At 34.6% G+C, this 20,969-nt stretch overlaps 1 protein-coding gene across 1 annotated transcript; it reads left to right on the plus strand.

The window, feature by feature from the left end:
• The first annotated feature begins 15,032 nt into the window (after window positions 1–15,032).
• On the plus strand, window positions 15,033–19,258 carry LOC128207016 (uncharacterized). The gene is made up of 8 exons (XM_052909809.1): window positions 15,033–15,092; window positions 15,391–15,507; window positions 16,168–16,317; window positions 16,444–16,803; window positions 17,115–17,355; window positions 17,482–17,570; window positions 17,808–17,899; window positions 18,393–19,258. The coding sequence occupies exons 1-8, from the start codon at window positions 15,050–15,052 to the stop codon at window positions 18,846–18,848; spliced, it is 1,548 nt and encodes a 515-aa protein (XP_052765769.1). The 5' UTR covers window positions 15,033–15,049; the 3' UTR covers window positions 18,849–19,258.
• Window positions 19,259–20,969: the final 1,711 nt, after the last annotated feature.

A 20,969-nucleotide genomic window follows, 5' to 3' on the forward strand; every position in this document is an offset into this window, starting at 1 on the left:
GCTGAGAGTATAATATGATTTTAAAATCGACTTTATGTACCATTTCTACATGGCATATTATGTTAACGTTGACTTGTAATGACTCAACAAAATGTAAATCGTCAGAACCATGTGTTACTATAATGATAATGATCTACAAAATGTACAGTATACAAATAGTCAAAACATAATGCATACATTCATATTCAATAGTAGCTTTGGGCTATTTCCGTATTCCGTTAAGGTGTGTCTTAGGTGTGTAATAAATCAGCCGAAACTCACCTCATTAATTATTCATTATTACGCGGGTTTTCAAGGTATTCGATGGAGTTATACGTTATGTATAGACTCAGTATTGAGGATGCTTAACTCTTTCTACTCTTTAAGCAGTGATCAAGATATGATATCATAATATTTATATATATTGTATTATATAAAGAATAGCATTGCTTTGCTGTTATTTCCTACAAAACAGCTGTGTATGTCTTCATTATATAAGTGTCCTTTTTGTTATAGAAACGGAAGGTTGAACCATCTGATGAAAGTAAAGATCAACCTGCAAGAGACAACGTGGCTAACACGAGAGCACCCGCAGCTTCATTTGTCAAATCTGTATTTAATGAAAAAACAACCGATAACAAAGAAAACCATGATGAATCAAGTACAGTAGATGTGTTGCGCACGTTGCCTCCTTTGAACCAACACCAACCCAACTTGACTGTATGTTATGATGACGAAAATAGAGGAAATGAAGATCAACCAGACACTGCATCGAAGAAGAAGAAAAAGAAGAAGAGGAAGAAGAAGCATAAACACCGGGAACAACTTGATGACAACGATGTATATGGAGATCAAGCAGGAGATGAAACAGAAGAACACTTAATTGAGTTGCCTAAACGTCGTAAACGTAAAAAGAAACACAAAGAAAAGAAAACAGACGAAGTTATAGATGGTGTTGAATAGATAACGCTTGAGAGAACACTTTCCGTCCATAACCTTCACTCAGCGTTCAATGTATTCTTTTGTCATCTTCAATTAATATCATTTGGAAAGTTTGCAGTGCTTGGGAGGTTATAATTTGACTATAGGATTATTGAGACCTATGTAGGGGTGAAGTAGTAATGACATGTTTGAAACGTATTCTGTCAACGTCGTTGTGTTTAGATTGACAGAGGCTGGCTATACTTTATCTTCGTTACTATGCTACTTACATATTGTTGAAACTTCCTGATCGTATTTCCATTTATTTGCGGATATATATTTACTTTCCCTTTCATGTTCCTCCAACTGAAAGGGTTCAATGGAAATAAAACTTAAAACAAAAACAAAAACTGCGTATCATTCTTTTGTCTATCAGTCGAACTGTCTCATTGTAATATTAGTGTCCTAAAATAGTTTCCTAAAGAATTTTAACAATATTAAATGAAACGTCCTGATCGTATTTTGAACTATTGGCGAATATATATTACCTTCGGCTTTCATGTTCCGTTACCTGAAAGGTTTGAATGTAAATACAACTTAAAACAAAAACAAGGTATCAGTCTTATGTCTATCAGTTTCCTAAAGAATTTTAACAATATTAAATTGATTCGTTTCTTTTAAATAGCTGAAGCCCATATCAGCAAAATGACATGACAAGGAGTTCATATGAAGTTTATCAAAATACAATACTCGAACTTATCAATTAGTCTACAACGTTCAAATTTTGTGAGAGCAGATAACATCCGATGAGAATAGCAGGTCGTATGTCAAGTTATTATGTCTATATCAACAAAGACAATTTGTGGACTCAATTGCTGTATTCGGCCAAAACTTGGGGATATCACACTTAATGATTTCCATTCTCAAGGTATTGTAGTTATTGAAGTTATTGAAGTATGTTTGGTACCTTTTGTTAGTTACGACACATGTTTGAGTAAACTATAGAGGTTGACAAGATTGACATATCAAAACGTGATGTTAAGTTCAAAATTGTAACAAAAACCTGAAAAATGAGGAAGGATATGAATCTTAAAGACTGTGGACAAAATATGTTGCTTTACTTAATGGCTCCATTTATTTCCAACAAATTAGGGGTAAAGCAAAATATGGAATATGAAATGCCTTTGTTTAAATCGTAGACAAAAATGCATATTTTATATAAGAACTGTATACAACTATAACAAATAGGTTTAAAAGCTGAGGTGTTCTCGTTTTCATCCAGGCCTTTGACCTCGTTAAGTCTTATAAAAAAACATCTTAGTAATGTGAGGTCCATTGAGAGATACCTCACAATTCGTGTGTATTCATGTGTGTTTGTGTTCGTACGGTTATTATATATGAGTAAAAATCGAGGGCCTAGATGAAAACGTCTAGTTCAAAATGGAGTTACGCCGTCTTGCGCTATTCTTTCGATATGTTTATAAGAAACTTTTGTGTATATTTGTAAACTGTTGTCCTAAGCATTTATATGAATATTTGGATATTGTTGACAAAAGTTCACTGTATATTTTGTACTGAACCTATTATAGCATCTTTAGCGGTCTTGCAGTGAATATTAAAGTAAAATGATACACTATTTTTAACAACCGCCTTAATCAATCTGATAATCTGAGAAACACTACACACAGGGGAATGAATAATGATAAGATTGTGCAAATTTATACAAATTTAGAATGAACAAAACTCATATAATATCATTTTGAAATGAAAATCACTGTACACTATCAGAACATATTTATACACGAAACTTCAATGTTTCATACCGTAAAAGTTTTGTTCCAAGAAATAGTTTGGACGTTTCGTAGCAATTTTCATTTGGACATTTTCTACACATCTTAAAATTTTCATTGGGCGTGCCATAGACACCGGCATATTCACCTTAAACATTTCTCACTATCTGGCCTTAAATACATTGATGGTTGCACTATCATTCGGTGTGTTGATTGTATTCTTTGTTTAATATGAAATATGTCTATCTTTTACAAAATCAACCCACAACGTGAGATAAGTCATTTGAGGCTATTGCTTGTTTTTGTGCCATTTTTACATTAATGCGTATCTCCGACCAGAGTATACTATCCTTTGATCAGATTTTTAATACGTACCCAAACTTGTGTCTTTCATACGTTGAATAAAGTGTGTAAGATACCTGTACTATCAATAAAACGTTATTTTACCATTTTGAAATAAATACCGTTCTATTTAATACTCATTTTCTTCTATTACTATATATTACTGTACGTTAATAATGTTCTGCGCTCGTAAATATGACGCTCCCACATTCTGCACGACGTCTAATACATACCCTTTTTGAGAAGCCTAAACATAAAGGTTCCACTCTCTGAAGTCTAGTGGGGGCCTTCTACGGCGATGTCACGCAGTGGACGGTGACAAATTGTGTAACATCATAGGAGATACATGTTATACGGTTACGGCTACAACATCCGGTGGAAGGTCGATTTAGGTTTGACTTATACCATAGAGCGAATAAAGGTCTACGGACGATTTGATGACACCGAGAAGAATTATAATGTTCAGTTAATGTTAACACAATATTTGTCGAGTAATACAAAACTTACATCCAGTAAAATACGTGGTTAAAGAACTACCACTTAGTATTAAACAATTCAAATATACTACACACAGTGTCAAATGCAGATATACATGGTTTCACGGAAATGATATTTTCACGCCCGTCAAAATTCAATTTTTTTTTTTGCCAAGCATTTATACCTATGCATGCAGATAAAATGTCCTGCTGATGGTGGAACTTTTCTTTCTGTTTTTCTATGTTTTTTTTCTATTTTTTTTTACATTTAATTGAAAATATATTTTCTTCCAAACTTCATACTAGTTTTAAAAAATAATTCAGCATTATGTTTAATCTTCGAATATTTCAAAACGGTATTTAATTGAGAATGGCATTTGTGAACATATGATGCAAAACATCAGTTTCTTTAATTAATAACGTTACATACATCATACAGTATAGCTCAAAAGATTTAAGGTCTTCCTGTCGATGTATAATGCAGCTGGAAGCAATTTGTCAACGGCTAAGATAAAAAACAACACACACATGTATATATCAAAATAACGGAAGATTCGACATGAGATTCTCAACGAAAAATGCAAGTTTTGTTCGTCGATAGATGACTGATTTCATCGATTCATATTATAATGAAAAAAAATAAATAACAATACCGATCGTATTGTGGGAGGTCGGAATATTTGGAAATATTACTGACGATGAGTTACATTTGCTTATTATTGCAACAACAACAACAACAACAACAAAACTAGAGTTGTATCAATGCTAGTAGTTATATATAATTTTTTATGAATTTACGGTTCTCGATGTACAAATGAGCTTGCTATTTCATCGAACAAATGGTAAAAATGGTGATTTTGATGCTTAAAGACCTTATGACCGAAAATAGACTATATCACATGATAAACCTTGTTTCAGGTTTAATAAAGCCAATATGTATTTGTTATGTTATATCCATATGTTATATAACATTGATCTATTACTATTAACCAGAATATAGTCCACTTTACATGTCTGTAAACAAATAAATTGGCAAAACAAAATTGCTAAATTGTCAATTTCTAGCAAGTCATATGTTTATTTCTCATTTTTGTACTGATGATGAAGCATATTTTGAATACAGTAGTGAATGAAGTTAAATATGTATAACCATAAGACTGTCTTAGATTGCATAGTGAAACAACCTCAGGTCATTTAGGCCAGCACAATTGACGATTTTGTATATATAACTGTATATAATAATACCGATATAGTTATGCATATTTATATAAGCAGATTCGGTCCTGTACCGGCTGTATGCAAGAGGTGTGAAAAACATGTACGATGATGTTATCGAAAGGTAAAAAAACATGTACGATGATGTGATCGAAAGGTAAAAAAAAACATGTACGATGATGTAATCGAAAGGTAAAAAAAAACATGTACGATAATGTAATCGAAAGGTAAAAAAACCCATGTACGATGATGTTACTGCAGAGCTGTAGATAGAAGTTTTAAAATATAAAATATGATTATGTTGTGAAGGAAACAGGACATACATGTAATACCATGTTAGTGTTTCAAATATATTGTATTCTAATTCTGCTACTGGCGACATCAGGTAATCGTTTTACTGACCGTTACAATGCGGAACCTAACAATCATTTATAAAAACACCTAGTTTTTTTTAAGTATGTATGTACGGAGTTGTTTGTGGAGTTGAGTGCTTTTGTTTGATGTTTCCGGTTTGTGATCGTTTGCTTTTGTGTTCTATGTCTTTGGCGTTTTTCCTGTGCCATTAAACGGGGGTTATGTATTTTTTCATACAAATATTAATACTTCACTTTAAACAATTGAGGTCATTATATGATTGATAATTGATTATTAAACAATGCAAATAAGGGGCAAGTCATGTAAAAGTGAGTTGTACAAAAGAAATTACAGGGCCTAGCACAGTTTCCCCATATGGAAATAACATCCAGTTTAGAGGGACAATATTTAGAGGTTAATACACGGCATAGCCGGGCCGTTGAGTGATAATTGGCCAGAGTGACTCATAATGACCCGAGAAGTAGTCGAGGAACAATTATGACTCAACAGCCCGGATATGCCGTATATTAAACTCTTTAATACACATGTTTTCTTTTCTTATTCCATAAGTTTGAAGTCTTCTTTTAAAGTTTACCTGCCATCCAGTTGTGCTTTCTTATTTCCTTTTGGCTTGATTACGATCAGCTAACTCACTCTCAAATTAAATTTAGTTTTTGAGAGTAATATTACTTATTGAATCTTAAGAGTAGATTGTTATTGGGCGTTGACAATGTTAACTTACTATATCTGTCTTTTATCAGTCTCATTCGTACCATAATCCTGTATTCATACTTTGCTTTTAGATTTTGCATTTTCTTACTGGAATGTATTTGAGTGCGCGTTTGTTAATGAAATTTATTGTGTTGGATGATTTTAGTGGCGTTGTCAGAGAAATGGTGTGAATGTTCCTCTACAAATGAGTGGTTCTGTCATGGGGCATGTGATCAGTCGGACGATCGCGTTGGAATAACCAACGTTTTGGTAAACGTAACCACAGGTACGCCATATATAGAACATGATGTTTGATTGTATTTTTGTATTTCCCCCAAAAAACAACAACAACAAAACAACAAACAAACAAACAAACAAACAAAAAACAGAAAAAAAGAAACTATAACTCCATTCTTGTTTAAGATAGAAGCTGAATTTGTTTCGTTATTAACACTGATAGGTGGCAGCCATGGATACGAAATTACGGAGGCGATTGGTCAGCTACGAACGATATCAGGAATGCAATATTCTGAAGCCATTAAAAACCTAACGTACTGTAATGGACGAATTTACCGTTTCAACCTGACGTGTTTTGTGTGTAAGAATACTATCGTATACGACAGAATTAAGGTTTTGATAATTTATAGCTCTGGTCAGTTTTTGCTAAAAGAAAAATAGCCTCCGATTGACAAATCAAACATTTTCCAAATGAACAAATCATATGTCCTAACATAAAGAGGGTACCATCATAAGGTAATTGTACACCAATTAATTGCATATGTATTGAAAAAAACTCCTTTTCACTTTTTTCTTTAATTGCTATTTAGCAAGGACATTGCAAATAGAAACGGCTTCGTCTTTATTATATAAAAGTCAATACCATCATTCAATTATTTAAATAATCGTTTTATATAGTTCATATCATTTCAAACAATATGCTTTAAATTTAATATTTTTCTGCTGCTTGTCATGTTGTCACTGTTACATGTGTGCAATGATAATTAAAATATGTGTTCTTTTCCCATAGTTGACGATATTTCAACAATATGCGAGTACAACAGTAGGTCATTCCCGTTGAGAGGTGCAATCTGGACCAAAAGTTACCCAATTGCCTTAGATGATGGTTTATATAGGGGATACTGTTCATGCAATATACATATAAATGCTGTGGAATTTCAAATTGAAAAATATCATTATAACTTGACCAATGACCAAGCGTTAACGTTAACTTTCTCCAATAGATCAACATATCAGGATTGGGAATCTCCGTTCAACTTTGCCAATGTAAGAAATCAAAGCAGTGTGCTTAGAAATGTGAACACAAATATGACATTAGAATGGGTAAATCCTAATTTGGAACAAGAGCTTTTCTTCATTGGATTGGAAGGTACGTTTGTTATTTGGAAGAAAATGGTTTACTAAATTGACATATTTAGCATGATACAACATAATTATTACATGATATATTATGCAAACTTCGATTGTTTATATTCACTCGATGTTGTATTTGTTTAAACAGATCTAGTGTTATTAGTGATTTAATTAAATCATTTTTACAATGTCTGATATTCCAAAACCTTAAACAAGGTTTTAGTGTAATCACAATAATAACGGCTATGCCTGCCATTTCAGTATTAAAAACAAGTTTTTAGTGTTAACTTAAGTATAACGACCATTTTACTTAGAATCATGTGCTTTTTTTGATGGTGCACTTTCATAATTATTTCAATTTGTAAAACATATAAATAGTAAAGTATGACACAGTAGACGTCACATGTAAAGAAGGTATCAGTCTGATTCCGTCAACACCAACAAAACAAACATCGCCAACCAACGAGCCGACAACTGCCACTCGAAAAGCAACGAACGCATCAATAGCATCAAGAGCAGTCTCCACCGGTGGTATTTCGACAATTACAATAACACCGTCGACACCTAAGATTGCTTCTAATCCTAGCAGGTAATTCTTTGACAATCCAAACAAAACATAACCCCGAATATATACATTAAAATGACCGACACGTGGCTGCTGTGATCTACACATGCGCACTTACGTTCCTAAATCTGCCCATATTCTGCTAATATATAGTCACTATGAATAATACATTTAAAAGTTATCGCAGACCCGCTGCGTCTTAATAACACAAGGGTCAGTCATTTAGTTATGATATACATGGTAAGCTATGTCTTTCAAAATGTTTACCATCCGTTTGCTTATATCGTACAGTTCGAGACTCTCAAAGTCTTTATTCACGAAGACAGCAGCAGTTGGTAAAATTGCACGTGAAACATCTGAGCAACCTGAAGAGAAAAATAGTAAGGTACATATTTAATAAGAGGGACTTAGTTGATGTTATCGTTAATGATGACGGAATATGTAAGATAGGAATAATGAACGCGCTTTCCACACTGTTTTTCTTCACGTCACGCAGTTAAGAATTTATTTAATTTGTTTGAAACGGCTGAATTCCTGGACGGAATGAACGTGCTTTTGGTTTTGTTACAACACAAACAATCGAATAATTTTATTTTCAACTGCAGACGTCTATAGTAAAGCAAATGGGAGGGAGTTAACTCGAACATATGTTTGGCAAATTACGTTTATTTCTGTTTTTAGTTCTATTTTTCAACACAATGTTGTAGGTTGTTAACCGTTTATAAAAAATCATTGTAATTTAGTTACAACATAAATGTAAAACAAGGATTTGCTTATTGTTTTAAATTATCACTTAATTTTTCCCATATTTACCCGTAAATTTAACAATATAAAGCATCTGTTTAACCCCCATATCGTATTTGCTAGACAACCATACATTCTATTCAATACTCATAACAGAGTAGTGTGTTTTGATATATATTTTGCCAGTGCACAACATAAACCAATAACTAATTCAGACGCTGTATCAAATATAATTTTGAAGGGAAATTTATACTCTTGGAATGTATAATAAAATAATTATTCCAAGTGTATTATTACACACTCATATATATATTTTAAAACCAAAAGGCAATGAATAATTGTGGTGATTTGAAAAATAATACACTTTTTTATATGCATTTGTCGTTTTATAGGATTTCCATTGTACATCATCCTTATAGCTGTTCTGTTGCATCTCTTGGCTTTTATTAACATTGGGTTCATTGTGTGAAAGAAGAAAAAAAAGGTAAGTTGAATATAATATGTACATTTATATATTATATTCAACTATAATATGTATATTTATGATCATATGAAACACGCTCGACTAAGTGTAACACGATTAAACAAGTGTTATTAATCAGCATCAGGCAAGTACATACTGGCGCGAAAAAAAACGCATACGTATATACGTATAAGTGCAATGTAAAGGCAACGACAATAAAACACACGTAGGGGTTGTTTCTGCTGGGCGGCAGTCAAATACTTAGTGCATATGCATACATAGGCGTTAAATGTCTATCGGACGACTTTGGTAACTTATGAAATCGTCCGAATGCCACTGAGTATTAATAATGGACATATATCTGTGGAATCTTCCTAATGCCACTGAGTACAAGTATTGGACATCTTCATGTGGACTCGTCCTAATGCTACTAAATACAAGTATTGGACATCCACCTGTGGAATCGTCCTAATGTCACTCAGTACAGGTATTGGACATCTTCATGTGGACTCGTCCTAATGCTACTAAATACAAGTATTGGACATCCACCTGTGGAATCGTCCTAATGTCACTGAGTACAGGTATTGGACATCTTCATGTGGACTCGTCCTAATGTACTAAATACAAGTATTGGACATTCACCTGTGTAATCGTCCTAATGCCACTGAGTACAAGTATTGGAAATCCACCTGTGTAATCGTCCTAATGCCACTGAGTACAAGTATTGGACATCTTCATGTGGACTTGTCCTAATGTCACTGAGTACAGGTATTGGACATCTTCATGTGGACTCGTCCTAATGCCACTGAGTACAAGTATTGAACATCCACCTGTGGAATCGTCCTAATGTCACTGAGTACAGGTATTGGACATCTTCATGTGGACTCGTCCTAATGCCACTGAGTACAAGTATTGAACATCCACCTGTGGAATCGTCCTAATGCCACTAAATACAAGTATTGGACATCCACCTGTGGAATCGTCCTAATGCCACTGAATACAAGTATTGGACATCTTCATGTGGAATCGTCCTAATGCCACTGAGTACAAGTATTGGACATCCACCTGTGGAATCGTCCTAATGCCACTGAATACAAGTATTGGACATCCACCTGTGGAATCGTCCTAATGCCACTGAGTACAAGTATTGGACATCCACCTGTGAAATCGTTCTAATGCCACTGAGTACAAGAATTGGACATCCACCTGTGGAATCGTCCTAATGCCACTGAGTACAAGTATTGGAAATCCACCTGTGGAATCGTCCTTATGCCACTGAGTACAAGTATTGGACATCCACCTGTGGAATCGTCCTAATGCCACTGAGTACAAGTATTGGACATCCACCTGTGGAATCGTCCTAATGTCACTGAGTACATTTATTGGACATCTTCATGTGGACTCGTCCTAATGCTACTAAATACAAGTATTGGACATTCACCTGTGTAATCGTCCTAATGCCACTGAATACAAGTATTGGACATCCACCTGTGGAATCGTCCTAATGCCACTGAGTACACGTATTGAACATCCACCTGTTACGAACTTTAGATTCGCACTGCTCACTTTTATATCAGGTTAATTTTGAGGAATCGTCTGTATAAGAACAAAATATAGGCATAAACGCGTTTCAAAAGTCTTCCTCGGACACGTCAATGAGCAAAATACGAAAACTACGTATGAATTGGCTCGACCTGTTGTTTTCCCGTAGCGACTATGGCAAAGGTCCTGTTTTTAAACCCATCGAAGTTCTCTTTGGGCAAATGGGCGTCATTGCGTTATGAAAAAATGGACGCTATGATGACGATTGCGTGGTTGAGCGTGATTATTTTAGGGGCGGCTCAATCATAGTCTGGAGCGGTATTGGTCACAGTCTGGTGACCATTGATGGCGCTTTCAAGTACGGAAATGAAGTTATTAAGCCTCAATTCATCTCTACAACGGTACATAATAGTCGATCTGTTCAACATGCTATCGCTTGGCATCACGACGCAATTATATGTCTCGATGTTCTTGTCATAAACAACATTGACGTCACTGAGCGGCAAGCTTATACTAATATTCCAGAACTGTCTGCCATAGAACATTTATGGTATGATTTGGATCGCCGAATACGGCTTCGCGTCGACATACCAGCAAGGCTTTAAGAGCTTCAAATTGCGTTAACTGAAGATTGCAATAATATTACTATGCGCCGTGTTAATTCCTTCATCAGTTCTATGCCATCCCAAATAAAAGCAGGACTTCCACGAGAGAGTGACATACCCGCAACTGTCACATACCGGCTTTTATAGTTGATTTGTTAAGGTAGCTGTCGTTCACACGTATATCGTGACTAAATCGTATGTTTTAATCACATGGCTGTGACAATATATAATCACACACGTATGGTTGCGTTTCCTTTTCCTACCAGTATACATGCGACGAGTAAGGGACTTTTATAACATATAATGATAATGCTGATGGTTGTCTGTATCAAAATTGGTTTTCATTTTCAGAAACAACAAGTTGAACCAATCAAAAGAAAGGAAGACCAGCCTGTAGGCGACACAGTGGCAAACACGCACACGTCTGCATTGATAAAATCTCGCTATAACAAAAAAGCTACATTTACCACTAGAACAATGCCGATGTAGTCGCATGTGGTACCGTAGGTAAAACCTAGAAATCAAGGAAAACACTCCAAAATTGCCTAACCGTTTACTGAAAAGGCACGGACGAATCAGTAGCGGCAAATTGCATAAAAAAGATATATTCTTTGGTTTGGTGAAAGCTTGTCCATACGTTCGTCGATCGGTCAATACTTATCCAACAATTTACAGAAATCAACAAAATCATTTAAACAACTTGTTTAAGTTTTATACAATTTTTTGATAAAAAGGTGAATGTATGGATTAAACATAAGTTGAGGTCAAGGTTTATTCTTATCCTACTCTTTATTGTTATTAATCTCTCAATGAACACTTTTTTCGTCTTGTCATTGTCAACATACATTTTTGGAAACTGCCTTGGAGGTCATGTGGAATCATCGTAGTACAAAAAACTCAAAATGATTTATGTGTGTGTGTATGTTATATTATTCATTTGTTGATACTAATTATATCCAATTCTTTATGTCTATACCGACAAAGACTATTTTACCTGCTAAATACATCTTCGTTTATCATGCTATTTATATTCACGAAGTTCAAGGTTTCCCTTTTCTTTTTCATGCGAGAATTGTATGCACTTGATTCGTTCACCAAAAGGTGATAAATAAATCATAAAACCTGACACAGAGTGTTCTTATACTCCTTGTACTATGGGATCCGTTTGCTCTTTGTCAATATCATTCAGATGAGAAGACACTAACGATCAAGAAATAATTAAAATTAAGGAACGGGTTTAAGTTTAGGAACACACTTTTGGAATAGTGTTAGTTTATCCCGGAGATACATGTAAAGGTAACGTTGGCAAGACGATGATCATTAATTAAGAGAATGGTTTGCCTTCCACACAAGCTTGTCGGTTTTAACTGTATAGATATAGGTAGAACGTGTTTTAATATTAACAAATAACTATGAGGCAAAACCAGTCCGTTGGTAGCATGATGCACATACAATTGTAAAAAGGTACAGTCTTTCAATGCTTTCAGCGCTTTAATTATATAAAGACATAATTGGATCGGGGCTCATTATACCGTTTAGACATTTGATCGGTGGCCGTGATGTCTGTGGACCAAACAAAATACATAAACAGTTAGGCAGTTATATTTCAATCATTGAAATAACATTCAATTGTCATAAAGTATTCAATACTAGGTTCAGATTTTACCACTGATTGCTACGTATTATAAATGCAGGATGTTTTTGGCAGTATTTAGTCAGCAGCTTTTACGCATTTTTGACTGTGTAACTGATTTTGCCAATTATTCCAAGGAGACACTGGCTGTGTTCATGACCGAAAGAGGGATCTAATGAAAAAAGTTTCATCAACGAAACGTGACAACTAACACTTAGGACATATTGACAATTCCGAAAAAACACATTAATATTTGTCAAGACCAACATCTTACTGCAGTTAAAACAGACACATAGCTTTTTATGTCCAATTTTTGGTAGAGCTACTCCTCATTGATATGGCTTAAAAATAACATTGCAAGCAAGAACAACTGAAATTGCAATAAATACATAATTATTATACATATGTCACATTAATTCTTGATGTTATTGATAGCTTTGAGCACAAGTGGGAGGCTTATGTGCATTTGAAAGGCAGTGTAGCAAATAAAATACCTTACGTTAATGAAACGTCAGGTCGGTAATATCAAAAGAGAGTTGAACACACAGGAGGCTAATGTATCATTCAGGGAGAGACATATTTTTTAAAACTACTGTTTTCTTGAACATCAATGTTTCAAGATTTTATTTTACTCAATCACTTTATAGTAAATGCCCTTAACTTAAGCTATAATTGAAAAAACCCGAGCCACTTTAAAAGCCAACTTAATGAAGTTCAGAAGGAAATACCTGTCTGGCAAGAAAGCGCGAGATATAGCGAAATAAGTTCGAATTATCTTTGAGTCGAGATAAGGAAACAGATTTGTGTCCAGGAACCAGATTTCGGCTGGGTTCGGGGTACTTCTCGTTAATCCAGGCTAATTCACATATATTTTGATCCATTTTAAGCCGTGGACATATTGGCTATGCTGTCAACCACGCGGTAATGCTACATTCAACATCTCGGGCACTCTGAATACCGAGTAATAACATTAATGGGTGATAATTTGAATGTCTCAGTGGTTGACCTCTTTTACAGCACTTCTCGAAAATATTTCCAACATTTAATTGATACATAATTGCAAAGATTGAATACACTAAGATCGGCTATGACACTGACCACTATGGCGTTTTTCAGAAGAAAACAGCCGCCATGACCTTGATGTTAAGTAAAATAAACATAACCGTACGATGATGACGTAACCGTAAAACCAGTTAAACCAGACAATGGGAGTTGTCTAGGGGTAGGATGTCTTCTCTTACACAAGAGCTAGTGTCATTTCACAACAGGGAAACTTTCTCATGGCCTCACACCAGTGGTGGTTTCTGCCCAGAAAACAACCCAAAGGTGATTTTATAAGCTATCAGCTTTCATCATAATCGGGTAAAAAGAAATACGTTTGAACTAACCAGTTAAACATTTCGTACGAGGCATATAAATATGTCTTAATGTTGATTTAAAGTAGCTTTGTTTAGCACATAATTACTGTGTATTGGCACAAGTGCCAGGTTGAATGCCAGTAAACCAAGTAAAACTTCCAGTGAGTTTTTACTTGGTTTTCACTGACCGTACTCAACCATTCACAACGAAGATATTGATTGTTGGTAATGTGTGCTGTCCTGTAGCGTTTTGTTTCTTGTTTGGTGTTTAGCGTTGGTTCCTGTGTGTTGGTTTGCATTTAAAGTTTAGTGTACTGGGGTTAAACATGTTGTTTCCATTGTTTGTTTTGTTTAGTTGCTGTTCTTTGTCTCTGGATTTTATCACAATTTTCACATCTGTTCTTAAATGCACCACGTGAAAAACGAGACTTAATTAAGTAAGTTATATAATCCTATATACGCAAAACTATCAAATTACTTTTTTTGTATTGTAATGGCTGGATGCTGTATTGAGAAATTGCTTTAATCTTGAGCGAAAAACGTATTTAATTGTTCAAAATGAAATAATCATAATTAAAAAGTAATACGAGTAATTTCGATCGAGACACATGCTTGTTTTGGGAAAATCGGCTTTGGTTCCTTTTGTCACACGCGCTCATTTGTTTGCCCTTTCGTTTTTATCTTGCAATATTGTTGAAATTAATCAAAAACAACTGCTTTCTCATTCTAATTCACTTTATTAAGCTGTCGATGAAACATCGAAAAGCTATCAGAATATAGCACAAACTCCTTTTATCACTCAAGATTAGCTCAACGACCAATAGTTTATCTTCACTCGAATACAGTAATCTTCATTTGTTATTAAAACAAAGTTTTATCACTTACCGGAGAGCTTTAAATATAATCTATGGTTTTACCATATGAATTTTGAATGTTGAATTTTATTATGTTATAAACGAAAACGGACTTTATAAAATACTATGTATCATCTAGGTTGTTTTATTTTACTGCTACACACATCAGGTAAGATAGCCTTGGAACAAGCCGTTACCATTGGGATTTACAGTGTTGCATACAAAATTTACTGCTGTCAATTGACAGTCTCAACTAAACGCAGACTTTTGGTTTAATTCTTTGAATTAAATGGTTCCAAAGCAAAACGATTTCTATACAATGAACAATGGCATAGGTTATAGTTCATGTCTTACAAATAAACATACTCAGATTAAGAAAACGACAACCTTAACTTTGATTGGCTTGTTTGAAGAAATGAATTATAAATTACCATATTGCGTGCGGTAAATGTTTTGTCATATTTTAGCGGCGTTGTCGGAAAAATGGTGTGAATGTTCCAGTACGAAATTGGGATCATGCAATGGGTCTTGTCAAGACGCGGATATTGTTGGCATTACAAACATTTTTACGAACGCGTCCATTGGTAAGCCGGATTTTGTTGTACGATTTGAGTGTAATGTATCTCTACATTCAAATTATGTTGCCTTAGACAATAATAACAAGTTTCGAAATCGGTTATTAGTTGCCATAAATAACATTCAACGCTCTACACCTGTTTGAATGATATAAACAGTAAAAGGACTTGAATCGTGATAATATTTACTTATTGTGTAGTTATTTGAGTAAATGTATTGTTTTCTTATCTTTTTATACTACAAGGAATAAAAAAGATTATTTGGGATCAGTCGACGCATGAACTCTTTACGATCGATATGAGCAACGATGATTCCGTATGGGCGGTCTCTAATAAGACTTTGTTTCCACACAACAAAAATCGCTGCATTCACTTTTAAACAAACATAAATACATTTTAATATAAGAAGAGAGAGAGAGAGGGGGGAGAGAGAGAGAGAGAGAGAGGGAGAGAGAGAGAGAGAGAGAGAGAGAGAGAGAAGGGAGGGAGGGAGCGAGGGAGGGAGAGAGAGAGAGAGAGAGAGAGAGAGGGGCATACAATTTAATGCTTCACAGATATATATAATTCTATACAAGTACACATTAATTGTTTCAAGATAAGTTGTTAAAAATATAACCATATCATAAGACATACTTTGTGATTTGTAATGATGATGCAATATACCGTTAGTTGCAGGCCAAGAAGAGTTTACGAAAATGCTGGCACAGTATCGAGAGATCTCGGGAAACAGATATGCTTCTACGAAACCGTATAACCTGAAGCAAGACAGGCCGTATTGCAACGGGACGATTAACCGTTTCAACTACACATGTATTCGGTGTAAGAACACTAACGATATTTGTCTACTTTTAATATAGTTCATTAGATTTAACTAAATGCTTTTAAGATATTATCTTTCTTACGATTTGCTCTAAGCTTTATGTAAAATGCTCTTTTCTTATTTAGCTGTAGATATCGCCGCCATATGCAGTAGTAACACTGTTTCCTTCCCGTTATATGGTGCAATATGGACTCCGGCCTACCCAGAACCCTCGGTCGCTGCCACAAATATGCGAACGTGTACATGCAATTTACATATACAAGCAAAGGAGTTCAAAGTGATAAATCATGATTATAACCTGACGAATGACCAGTCGTTAAAGTTCACATTCACCAATGGGTCAACATATCAAGATTGGAATTCTCCTTTCAACATTTATGATGTTGAAAATCGAAACAGCACTCTGAAAAATGTAAACACAAATATCAGCTTAACATGGACAAATCCCAATTTGGACAAGGAGCTTTTCTTTATTGGATTTGAAGGTAAGTCTTTAAATTCGCTTATTGTAGTGGCATGTCTTACATGAAACCGCACATGCAGTGCAAATGAATTAATACAGTATTTGAGTGTTTTTGTTTTCGTTCAACGATGTAATGTTTTGCAAAAAGATAGGTTTTAAAAATAAAACAGGTCATAGTATATTTTATAAACTTCTTATATTATAATATAAACATGTATTCACATTCAGGTATTATTTAAGTGTTTAATGTAAATATAATGATTACGAACTCCATTTTATTATAAATTGTATTGCTCTTTGATGGTACACAATTATAGTTTAGTTTATAAATAGTAACAAATGGAACAGTGGACCTCACATGTGAAAAGGGTAGCAGTTTTACTCCATCAACAAAACATACATCGACAACCAGCGAGTCAACATCAACACAAAAACCATCGACAACAAGCGAGCCATTATCAACAACTCAAACATCAGGAACAAGCGCACATAAACAAACGACAGACTCCACTGGGGACGTTTCATCAAGGGCACCAACAACGGCGACATCTAAGATTGCTACTAGTACTATCAGGTAATTCCATTACAATACAAAATAAACAAACATCTAAGTTGGTACTGCTACATTTAGTATTTAATATAAAAATGTTTTTATATAATGATTTTACGTCAAAAATCTGATATTCCTTGTTTACCCCAGTCTTAGATCGAGTCCGCCAACTTTGGATTTCGATAAAACTACAGCTGTTGGTACACATGAAACATCTGAGCAACCGGAAGAGAAGAGCGGTAGGTATCAAAAGTGATAAAGGTGGCTTTAGATATTAACGATGACGGCAACCTCTTATTGATGACGTCGTTATTTTATGTATGTTTTGAACTGCTTTATTTCTTATATAATATAATAAGCACAAAAACATACAGACACTTTTTATCCCCATATTAAATTTTATGCACAATAATTAACATTTTATACCAACTGTACTTGATTTGTTTTATTTACACTTTTCAAATGTGTTTTTGCAGGTTTCCCATGGTACATCATCTTCGTAGTTGCACTTTTGCTTCTCATTGCAATTATTGTGATAATAATTGTGGTTATCTGGAAGAAGAAACAGGTAGGCTGAGAGTATAATATGACTTTAAATTCGACTTAGTGTTCCATTTCTACATGGCATTTGTCATATAGAGGCATTTTATGTTAACGTTGACTTGTAATGACTCAACAAAATGTAAATCGTCAGAAACCCATGCGTTACTATAATGATGCATCTACAAAATGTACAGTATACAAATAGGCAAAACATAATGCATACATTCATATCCAACAGTAGCTCTGGGATATTTCCATATTCCGTCAAGGTTGGTCTTAGGTGTGGAATAAATCATCCGAAACTCACCTCATTAATTATTCATTATTACGCGGGTTTTCAAGGTTTTCGATGGAGTTATACGTTATGTTTAGACTCAGTATTTAAGCAGTGATCAATATATTATATCATAATATTTATATATATTGTGTCATATAAAGGATAGCATTGCTTTGGTGTTATTTCCTACAAAACAGCTGTGTATGTCTTCATTATATAAGTGTCCTTTTTGTTTTTGTAGAAACGGAAGGTTGAACCATCTGATGAACGTAAAGATCAATCTGCAAGAGACACCGTTGCTAACACGAGAGCACCAGCAGCTTCATTTGTCAAATCTGTATTTAATGAAAAAACAACCGATAGCAAAGACAACCATGATGAAGCAATTACAGTAGATGTGTTGCGCACTTTACCTCCTTTGAACCAAAACCAGCCAACCTTGACTGTATGTTATGATGACGAAAATAGGGGAAATGAAGATCAATCAGACACTGCTACGAAGAAGAAGAAAAAGAAGAAGAGAAAGAAGAAGCATAAACACCGGGAACAACTTGATGACAACGATGTATATGGAGATCAAGCAGGAGATGAAACAGAAGAACACTTAATTGAGTTGCCTAAACGTCGTAAGCGTAAAAAGAAACACAAAGAAAAGAAAACAGATGAAGATATAGATGTAGATGGGAATGATGGATAAAACTTGAGAGAAACTTTCCCTTTCATTTCCTTTACTCAACGTACAATGTTGGTTTTTATATTCAATTAACATCATTTGGAAATTTTTCAGTGCTTGAGAGATTATAATTTTTCTTAAGGGATTACTGAAACCTATGCAAGATGTAATACTATTGTGATTTTTGATTTTTTATTCTGTCAACGTCGTTGTGTTAAGATTTACAAAGGCTGGTTATACTTTATCTTCGTTCACTATGATATTTACATATTGTTGAAACATCTTGATCGTATTTCGAATTATTTGTGAATAATAATATTACCTATCCCTTTCATGGTTCTCTACCTGAAAGGTTTTAATGAAAATACAACTTAAAACAAAAACATAAACGAGGTATCATTCTTCTGTCTATCCGTCAAACTGTCTCACTGTGATATGAGTATTTTAAAATAGTTTCCTATTAAATTTATAAATATGAAATTGATTTGCTTTTTTAAATAGCTGAAGCCCATATCAGCAAAACGACATGGTAAGGACTTCAGACGAAGTTATCAAACTATATTACTCGACCTTATCAATTAGTTTCCATATTAAGAATATTATGTGTAGTGCTCGTAAGCCTCCAGCGTTCACAATTTTTGAAAGCAGAAACCATCCGATGAGAATAGCAGTTTGTATTTCAATATCAATTTGTGAAGTCAATTGCAGTGTTCGGCCAAAATTTGAGGATATCATCCTTAATACTTTACATTCTCAAGGTATTGTAAGTTATTTCTTCAATGTTTGGTTGCTTTATATTTGCTGTTAATTAAGACACACGTTGGCGAAAAGTAAAGATGTTGGCTCTACCAAATATAAAAGCGTGAAGCTAAATATTGTAGCAAAATTTGGTAAAATGAGGAAAGATGAGTAACTTTACGATTGTAGACTAAAATATTGTTTGAATTAATTGCTTTCACATATTACAACATAGAATGAAATGCACTTTGTCAAAAACGCTGAAAACATCGACAATGCTATCTCAGAAATGAATTAAGAATAAACATACATTTTTACAGATGAGGCGACATTGGTGTGTTTTTGTTTTAACCCAGTGCATGGCGGTAGCCTTTAACCTCGGTAAGTCTTTGACAAAAATGACATCCAAGCAGTGGAAGGTCAATTTAGATATATATAATAAAACGTGTGGATGTCTTCGTGTTTCCGTACGTATTTTATATAGGGGCACGCCTCGGTCCAATAATACATACGGAGTTGACTAGCCGGCCCGTTTTATGTCATCTGACCCACAGTGATGTGTTATATTTCTATGTTTCGTACCATAAACGTTTCGAATTCATACATACTTTGGACATTTTATACCAAACATTTCGAACCCATCGGTTTAACATTTTTATCTATTTGTCTTAAATACATCGATGGTTGCAATATCTTTCGGTGTTTTGAATGTATTCAAATGAAGGATATATCTCCGCAGTAACTATGGAGATCAGGGCTTTTAACAATACAATTAGTAGTGAAATACCTTGTGCGAGCAGTTACTTACTTGTGTATAAGAAAAACAAACAGTATGTGTACGCATGTTTTAACCAAGTTCGATCGTGAGATATATATTTACCCAAGAGTAATGCCGCTTTTACATCAAAATATAGATGACTTACTTCTTGTTTCGGTATAATGATCAGAAAAAGTTCGCAATTTGCTCAACGAGTTTGTTTATTTTACATTAAAATTGTTGCATACTTGGGTTGACAATGGCTGGCGCTCAAAACCGGCGTAACATCCAATTCCCGCGGAAATCTAGTTTCTCCAGCGGTGTAACAACAGCTTCTTATCACACACGGTGTATTTCATAATATCTTAAAATATAACCGATGTTATTAGTAGGGTAAAAAGGGGACTCTCGCGGCCATCTTTGGCGGTTTCCCGCGTTAGCGGCCATCTTTGGCGATTTCCCGCGTTAACGGCCAGGGGACTCTCGCGGCCATCTTTGACGGTTTCCCGCGTTAGCGGCCATATTTAGCGATTTCGCGCGTTAGCGGTCATATTTGGCGATTTCCCGCTTTTAGCGGTTATGTTTAACCATTGTTTAAAATCCAAGACAAAGGGTCATTGTTTAACTGGGTCTCCATTGATTATCAGTAT

Source organism: Mya arenaria, chromosome 10 (genome assembly GCF_026914265.1).
Source record: "Mya arenaria isolate MELC-2E11 chromosome 10, ASM2691426v1".
Classification (NCBI taxonomy): Eukaryota; Metazoa; Mollusca; class Bivalvia; order Myida; family Myidae; genus Mya; species Mya arenaria.

Excerpts from the sequence above, each read along its gene's own strand:
- LOC128207016 (XM_052909809.1), top strand. The coding sequence starts at position 15,050 with ATGTATCATCTAGGTTGTTTTATTTTACTGCTACACACATCAG. Across the intron at positions 16,318-16,443 it reads CAACTACACATGTATTCGGT|CTGTAGATATCGCCGCCATA; the intron begins GTAAGAACACTA and ends TTTCTTATTTAG. Across the intron at positions 17,356-17,481 it reads ATTGCTACTAGTACTATCAG|TCTTAGATCGAGTCCGCCAA; the intron begins GTAATTCCATTA and ends TGTTTACCCCAG.